Source organism: Trichosurus vulpecula, chromosome 3, assembly GCF_011100635.1.
Source record: "Trichosurus vulpecula isolate mTriVul1 chromosome 3, mTriVul1.pri, whole genome shotgun sequence".
NCBI lineage: Eukaryota > Metazoa > Chordata > Mammalia > Diprotodontia > Phalangeridae > Trichosurus > Trichosurus vulpecula.
Window position 1 is genome coordinate 444,382,906 of NC_050575.1, and position 9,100 is coordinate 444,392,005.

The following is a 9,100-nucleotide window of genomic DNA, read 5'->3' on the forward strand; positions in this document are numbered from 1 at the left end:
AATCCCTTCTGTGCCCCACGCCCCATAGCCACCATTCCAGAAAATAGGAACAAAGTGAATAAAAGAGAAGAAACATATTGTAGAGGGTCATTAGGAGTCTGGAGAAGGCAATGGGAAGCCACGGAAGGCTTCACATGGTCAGCTACATGGGGTAAGATGAAACGGTATGATCAGACTTCCACATTAGAAAGAGAAATCAAACAGTGGTATGTAGAATGGTTTGGAAAGGAAAGAAACTAGAGACACAACTATCCTGTGACTATCCCAAGTAAGAGTACTAATAACATGATTATGGCGGTAAGGCAGTACAGATGGGAGAAATTTCAAGACACAGAAATGACAAGTATCAGGGCTTGACTGATGATATGGGATGGAGGGAAAAGGGAGTGAAAGGTCATGGAGAGTGTTACCAATGCAAGTGATGGTTGGTGGCAGCAGTGACATGCTGAGAAAGCAGAAACAAGAATAATTGAAGAGGAAAGTGAAGGAGTTCAGCTTCAGACAGTCTGCCTTTGAGATGCTGACAGGGCCATCCTCTAAGGGACATCCAATACACAAACAGTGAAGGGAGGCCTGAACAAGCACCCTGACCTTAGTAAGATCAACTGCCCTTTTACTCTTCCTTTCTCTTTTCTGTTGTCTGCATGTTGACAAGGCCACGTAGGCCTCGTAGAGTCTAACTGGAAGAGCGATGTGAAGCACTTAAGAGAACATCCAATGATGCTACTCAACTGGCAGAGGCTCTGGAGTCTAATCCAAGCCTATCTGAGTGAGTGATCTGAAGTGGAAATAACCCTTGACTTTTCTGCCAAGCTACAGAACAGTCTCATAAATTTCCCTACCTTAAAGGTTACAAATGCATTCTCAATCTTATCTAGGAATCAACTAGATAACTAATAACTTGAAAAAATAACGAACACAATGGACCATGGAAGTCAGCATCCAAAAGGATTCTGCCAGGAGAGAGCAGGAGTCAGCAACCTGCTACCCCACTACAAGAGCTACAAATGGCTTTCATATATTTTAATACAAAAACAGGTGGTTTAATAACCAAAAAAAGGTAGTTGGCAGGACTTCGCCCAGGTCACGGTTTGCAGACCACTGGTCTAGAGCAACAGTGTGACTGTAATAAGATGAAATTCAACAACAAACATCAAGTCTTTCATTTGGGTACAAAAAAATCAATTTCAAAAGTAGAAAATGAGGGAATCATGCTTAGACAGCATATGTTCTGAAAAAGGTCTGGGGGCTTTAATGGAACATAAACTAAAGGCATCAGCAGAATGAGGAGGGAGCTAAAAATGGTAACATAATCTTAGGAGGGGCAGAGGTTCCAAGAGAAGCGATAATCCCATCTCACTGTGCCTGTCAATGACTTCAGCATAGTAATCTGGGTTTGGCTTTTAAAGCCCTTTACAACCGTGCCTCTTCCTACCCTTCCATTCTTCCTACACCTCACTCCCCTCCACACACTCTGCTATCCAATGACATTGGCTTCCTTGCCCCGCCTCTGGCCATTTTCACTGGCTGCCCCCCCCCATAGCTGGAATTATCTTCCTCCTTACCTCCCCATTCTGGCCGCCCTGGCTTTCTTCACGTCTCATCTAAAACCCTACCTTTGGCAAGCCTTTCCCAGGCCCCCTCAGCACTAGTTCCAATGTATCCTGTATGTATCTTGTTTGTACATAATTGTTGTCTCTTTCCAGTAGACTGTGAGCTCATGGAGGGCAGAGAGTCTTTTTGTCTTTCTATTTGTATCCCTAGCACTTAGCACATGGCGCTACCTAAAAACACTGACCTGACTCAAGACATGATCAGCCACGAACCTCTGATTGTATCACTCAGACAGTCTTGGTATGGGATGTGCTGATGCCTGCTTCAAACACTTCATGCATCTGAGGTGGACCCTGAACTTTAATTACTGGGAAATTGTGATAACACATGGCTCACATCTACAGCATCACAGGAATAATGCTGGTACAAGACCATCGGGCCTTTCCTTCAGGGAGAAGCTTAAGGTAACTAAAAAACAAACAGTCCAATTTCATAAAAGTCCCCGAGAACATTCTTTCTCCTGTTCTGAGCCCATCTCCTTGTCCACATACAGTGCCTGTCCAAGACATACATACTAAAGGGACCAACTCTGTGCACTGTTTATCCAACTGCATAACACAGTCTGGACAACTAATATATTCATCCCTTCAATGGCCTAACTATGAAGAAGGATTCACTTAGGAAACTGCGGTATGGTGGAGCTTGATGCCAAACAGAACACCTGGAGGGCATTATCATCTATAGAGAAACATTTTTTTCCATTTGGATTCTGTGCCAAGTATCCACATCACATCTCACTTGCTTTTTACTATCAGAGGATTAGACAGTAATCTCTATTGTTCTGCCTTCCAAGGTATGGTGGGAGCAATACCCCAATTCCTCAACCTCCCTGGTAAGTTAGGTTAGTTTTTCCTTAGAAGGCATTAAAGCCCTCCTTAAGATATAATTGGCTAAGGGCAGCTAAGTAGCCCAGTGAGAAGAGCACTGGCCCTGCAGTCGTGGAGTCAGGAGGACCTGAGTTCAAATCCAGCCTCAGACACTTGACACACTTACTAGCTGTGTGACCTTGGGCAAGTCACTTAACCCCAATTGCCCTGCTGTTCCCACCTCAAAAAAAAAAAAAAAAAGATGACATAATTGGCTAAAAAGACTAATTGGAGGTTGACCTCCATTGTAGCAAGTTTCCTTAACTTCAAGTTTTCTACTGCAAAGAAATTCCAGGTCCCTAATTCTGCTCCCTGGATTTTTTCCTCCCCTATGACTACCTTTGTTTTGAGGTTTCATTTACTTTGAAGGGATTTTAATGAATTCTTCAAGGAATTTCTAATCTTTTTTGGCACTTAAGTTGCAGTGATCTTCATGGTGGTCTTTTTATAAATGCTTATCACAAGCACTGCACTCCAACAGATGGCCAGACATCCCCTGAAATGATGCTTCTTACTGCCTTTGGAGGCATGCTAACACCATCTTTTATCTGGGACTTTAACAAAGCTTAGGAGGCAGCCTTATATTGCCACCTTCTTCAATCTTCAGGCTTCATTTAGAACAAAAATGTTTCCTTTAGTAGCATGCCGATTAATCAAGAAGAGTTTATAAAGTCCCTCCTGCGCCCCATAGGCATATCCCGATAAGCCAGGAGGACGCTGGAGACATAAATACAATTAATGAAATAATCTCTTCTTGTAAGGCACTTAATCATCTAAAAATTGTTGATTTCTTGGCTCCCCTTGTCCCATTTTATGAAATTCTGCCCCCATCACTGCCAAAGCAGAAAAGAATCAGCATACTACTATAGAGCATTTGGTATTTTCCTTTGTTTCAAGGGTTGCAAAGGTCAAAGAATTCTTCATTAACTGTCCAGTGGTGGTAGTATGTTTGCGTGGTGAGTCTCTCTATACTTAGCTAGACTAGTCCTCCAGAAAGCAGACAGCCTATCGGTAAGACCCTTTACAACATGGTAAAATAATAGGCTAGAGCTTATATCACTGGCATAGCATTCCCAAACGCAGGATCACCTCTATCAACTATGAAGCAGCAAAGTAGGCCTTTGTGGACTGACAAGAATACCCAAGTCTAATTAATTTGGAATTTATGATAACTGAGACAGAACTTCCACAGCTACCTAAAAAAGTTTACTTAGCAAATTAAAAGTGTCAATGATTGCTAGGAAAATGTTTAACTACTTAAAAGAATGATTTTCAAGAGCTTCTAATATATTTAAATACAATCGATAATCACATGACATACCATTCTTATCTATCAATTAAAGCACAAGTCAAATCTTTCAGGTCAGTTTATGTCTATTTACCATAGATAAACTTAAAATTACTGATACTAGAGCTAAAAGGGATCTTAGTGACCAATTGCATTTAACCTTTTTCTTAAACAAATAATAAAACTACATTTCCTATAATTCACATTGGCCTTTCTCCAAATGATCAATAAAATCTTATTTTAATGAACTCATGGAATATATCTATATTGTTTTGTTATAATGGAATTTTGCTTAAAAAATCAAATGCCAGAAATCATACTACCAGTGGAGTGTTGCCAGATCCCTCTCTAGTGAATTTGCAAATTGAATGTTATGCTCTGAACTCAGTGGAAGAAAGGCTGTGAAACCTGCAATTCATTCTCAAAGGAAGGTCCCAAGATGTGCTGGAGAGAATAATGGGTCTGAGTCCAGAAGTCCTGGGTTCCAAGCCCATGTTTGCTACTTACTACCTACGAAAGTCACCTCATCTACCTCTTTGGGTCTTGAACATAACAAGACACAAAATTAAGAAGAGACCCTGTATAAATCGCCTGCCAGGACTGCCACATAAATGCTTTTTAGAGCTTTGAGCTCATCTCAAAGAAGAAAGAGCCATAGCCCGGAAGTCAAGAACAGCCCAAGCAGTCTCTCTCTTGGAGCCAACAGCCAATGAGGGCGAGAAAGCTAGCCCTGGCTCTCCCCTCATCTTCAGATGGGGGTCAGGAAGCCTCCTTAGCAGTGCTGCCTTTGGGGTTCATGTGAACACTACCGATCCCTGGTGCTCTATGGGGCAGCAGACAGCAGAGGCCCATAAAAGCACAGTGACAGGTTTGGGCTCTATGGCCTCGAAGGTCTCTCACATTCCCCACATCTATGATCCTTGAGGTCATGATCTTGAAAGCCAACTCAATCCCAAAGAAACACCATCCAAAAAACGACCCTTCCCTCTTTTTGGCCTTCTTACCAAGCTGACTTCACAACTCTGTCGAGGAGCAAAGGTAGTCTTTCCCTAGGAAAGAAAATATCCAGTTCTTACTGCAAGATCAAACAAGTTGAACCCTAAATGATGTCAACGACCCATTCATAGACACACACAGTTGTGCTTATAAACTAACTAGAACTCGATCAACTGTTGGACAAGAGGTGATTATATAACATCATAAATGGCAGTAGGATTCTCAGGCCCAGCTAACAATGCTTGTAACTCACAACGTCCCTGCACTGTTGTCCAAACATGACTAGCCTGAATTCTGGAAAGAGGCTGTGAAGTTGGTAATTGTGAAGTTGCCTCATTTTCCTGGGCACAGGATCAGCCTCAGGCAAAGTTCTGAAATAGATAAAGTTGTCTTTGTCATGCTTCCACCTCCAGAGGCACCACCACTAGGGATTTGTGAACTATGGCCCTAGAAGACCAACCCCAAGTTCGGAGGCAGCTGGGTGGCTCGGTGGATAGAGCACGGGGCCTGGACTCGGCAAGACCTGACTTCAAATCCTGCCTCACACATCAGCTGCATGATCTCAGCCTCAGTTTCCTCCACTGTACAACTAGATGATGGCCCAAGAAATGTGGCAACACCCTAGAGTGCAAAGTCCTGAAAGACACTGACAATTGTTTCATTAAAAACACTTCTGCAAAACTGTTAACATTTAGTCCTGAAAGTGGTGTCAATAGAAACCCAAAGAGCCTGTGCTACACATCACAAACACGCATACAGAATGGCATAGTTTCCTTGGGCTTTTTAACGCTAACACATATCTTGTCTCCTGAGGAAGCCTAAAAAAATAATTAACTCATGCTAATAAAAACAAAAACAAAAACCTCTACCAGATCAAAGTAAAAATGTATTTTTCTCCCCTTAGTGAGAACAGAAATGTGTAAGCAAGGCAATGTGTCCTTGACCAGAATACAAAGAGAAAAAGGATATTTTGGAAACTCAATCTTCACCTCTTTCAGAAGGATGGCTATCCAAGAACCCAAACTCATTGTTTTCCAGCTAGTACCTTATGCAAGAACTTAGACAAGCTTTGGGTTAAGTCTGTGGCCTGTTCCACTGAAGACATGGCCCAAACCTCCAATTTTTATAACGACTGGGGTGGTTTAAAAGGTCCACACACCTGGCTGCCCAGAACCAGACCAAAGTCACCTCACTGGGCTCTGAAATTCTAAATGGGAGAGCCAGGGAACAACTTCCCATTGGGAAAAAAGGCAGTCTATGTCTTAGACTGGGAACCCTAATTCCCTCCAGGCCAGTGGCACTCCTTAAGGTCTTTGGGCCTTTTGGGAAACCCTGGCAGGAGATGAAGACAGAAAACTCCTTCCCATTGTAGTGGCTCTTTGTCCCCTCCTGCTACACCTCAGTGCTCACTTCTACTCCCCACTCCAGATGCTCTTCCCTCCTGCTACCCTCCAGTTATCACCCTCTCCTAAGCCAAGGTATCCTATACCTGTCTCAAGAGGGCCACTATCTTCCTTTACAATAGATTATCTTCTCACTCATTCAACTTCCAAAACCAGTGCCACCTCCAGAAAGCTTCCCCATATACATTTAGACATTCCTAGGTTCGCCAATTGAATCCAATCTACCCTTCCCCTGAGTGTCTTGGCAATCCGAGGCCTGTCTTGTCTCCTCATTGGCCTGTGATTTTCTCAAAAGTTGAAAAAAAGTCCTGGAAGTGATCCAGGGAGGGCTGTTTCCCAGCGGTGGCACAACCTTTAAGTAGATCCTGGTTTAACAGTCCATTGGCACCACCATGGAGCTCCAAGACAGACCATCTATCTCACGCCATAACTGACCAAAATCTCCCCACTCCCAGCCTTTGCTGACCCCCAGTGAGGTTCAGGAGCCCACCTCCCAAAGCAGCATTTACTAACACCTATCACAAATCTCTCCCCAACCGGAATTATGGCTCTTCTGCCCCTCAGAGGATTCAATCCCTCCTCACCTCCTGTAACTGTTCTATTCCAACTCATCCTCCTGGCTGGGCTAAGCCCATTCTCCAGACTCCTTCACTGAAAGTGGCCAGATTCTTACCTTCTATGTGCTCTGTGTGCATGCATACATACATACATACGTGTATACGTAGATACATATATAGACAGAAAGACAGGCAGACAGACATGGTATATAGCCAAAGATTTACACTTGGTCCCCTCTCCTCATTAGAATGGGAATGTTCCTGCCTCTTCACCCCCCAAAGCTTAATCCGGAGCCAGGGACTGAGAGCTCAGAATAGAAGCCTGCGGATTGAGATCCAGGCCCAGAACCACCCCCCGCCCCCGCCCCCCCCCCCCAAGGCAGGGTCCGGTAAAAGAAATTTTTCTTCACTCCCACTCCAAAGGACCACAGACCCGGTTCAAGTCCAGGGTCCCATTGCAAACACGGACTCCCCGGATTCTCTCGGAGCCTCCGGACCCAGAGTCCTCGGCCCGACCCCCTCAAAGTGCCAGGCTCGGGTCCCTCTGACCATAAGCCATCCGTCCAGCCGGTGCTGTCAGTCTCCAAAGGCAGGTCCCGGGCCCTACTGTCCTTTCCCTGGCCGAGGGACCAAGGAATCCCCCGCGGGGGTCTCCGGGGCACCCCCGGTCCCCATCACCCTGGATCCGGATGCGGGCTCCGGTGGCTGGAGCTCCCAACCCCCAGCCTCGCTCCCTCCTGCTCCCCTCCCCCACCCCCTCAGCCGACTTCTGTCTGGGTAGCGCACCCCCTCCCCGATGACTTTGTGGGGTGATTTCCTCTGCCGGGTCCGCTCATCGTCTCCACAGACGGTCCTCACAAGGTGGTCCAGCACCACCTCTTCTCTCCACATCCGGTCTCACATCTCCAAGGCTCCACGGGACCCCCACAAACACGCTCCCCCTCTTCCTCACCCCCCATCACCCAGCTTCCTCCTCAAGTCCCCCCGAACCCCTATATCCGCTGACGCCCAGCCGGGGGGCCCACCTTGGCAGCGGCCCCCCATATACACACTCCTTTCCTCCCTCGAACCCGGGACCTCCGGGGCGGGCGCGCCAGCAGCCTGGGGGTCGGGTCTGAGCAAGGCAACCCCGTGCACGGTCCCCGTGCGGCCCGCGCAGTTAGCCTGGAAGCTCCCTGAGTGCAGGGCCTGCCCCGCATCCCCAGGGCTCAGCTCCGGGCCCACCCCCCACCCCAGACCCTCCCGGCCCACACCCAGGGTCCACCCAGGACCCCAGCTCTCCAGGCACACGCGGGCGGCTTCCCCGGCGCTCCCTAACCAGAGGCACGGGCGCCCCAGGGCCTTTCTCCCAGTGGGCCCAGCGCCCAACACTCCGGCCCCTCCCCCCAGCCCCGTGGCCGCCTCCGCCTCCTCGGGCCCAGGCGCCCCCGCAGGCTGCAGCCCGGCACGGAGGGGGTCGCGGGACCCCGGGAGCGGGCAGGGGGAGAGGGCTCGCACTCACGGAGGAAGGGGCGCGCCAGGAGGCGGGCGGCGGCGGCGAGGCCCGCGCAGCCCGAAGTCATGATTACGGAAAAGACAGCTCGGGCCGAGGCTGGGGCGGCTCCGGTCATTCGCCAATGACATCCGCAGGACCCCGAAGGGGGCCTCGCGACGGCCGGCCCGGAAGTGAAGGTGGCCGCGGCAGACGCCGGCACAAACAGGCACTAACGAAGCCTCTCAAGGGCCTGCCGACGAACTGAACGAGAGATAAAGATGTTGTGACAATGACTGAGAAATTCTGAGCCCCAAACCTCCTCTGGAGCCAAGATCCGCTCTACATCTTCCCACAGGCGAATTGGGAACAGCCTCCTGCGAAGGGAATGGACGATGAAGCGAGGCGGGGCAGCGCGCGGCCTCATGGGAAATGTAGTTTGCTACCCGGGTCCTAGTGGGCGTGGCAAAGCCAATGGGCGGGGGTCAGAGGAGAGCCCTGGGACCTGGAGGGAGAGCCAGGAGAGGAGTCTTTGGCGACAGAGAGTCAGGGCCTCTGACCCAGCTCAGTTCCACCTCATCCTCCATATAATAGCCAGCTTTCCGGGCATCCACTGCCGCCACCCAATACACGGATGAAGAAGATGATGTAGTCATAATATGTAGAGGGCATTCTGAGGTTTGCAAAACACTTTGCACGTGGTAACCCCGGGCGGAGCACCTGCTGTTATTATCCCATTTACAAATGAGGAAACTGAGGCAGAGGTTGAGTGACTTGCCCAGGGTCACACAGCTGATAAATGTCTGAGGCCAGATTTGAACTCAGCTCTTCCCAATTCCAGATCCGGTCCTCTATCCACTGCGGCACCTCATGAAGTTAATAACAGTAACCACAAGCATGGAGCA

General features: G+C 48.1%; 1 protein-coding gene across 1 annotated transcript in view; it reads right to left on the reverse strand.

Annotated features, from left to right (window-relative positions):
- Positions 1-8,336, reverse strand: part of SUCLG1 (succinate-CoA ligase GDP/ADP-forming subunit alpha) — a 42,391-nt gene extending 34,055 nt beyond the window's left edge. The window contains exon 1 of the mRNA XM_036751665.1: positions 8,226-8,336. Coding sequence (XP_036607560.1) covers positions 8,226-8,334 — 109 coding nt within the window. The 5' untranslated portion in view covers positions 8,335-8,336. The remainder of the gene's footprint in view (positions 1-8,225) is intronic.
- Positions 8,337-9,100: the final 764 nt, after the last annotated feature.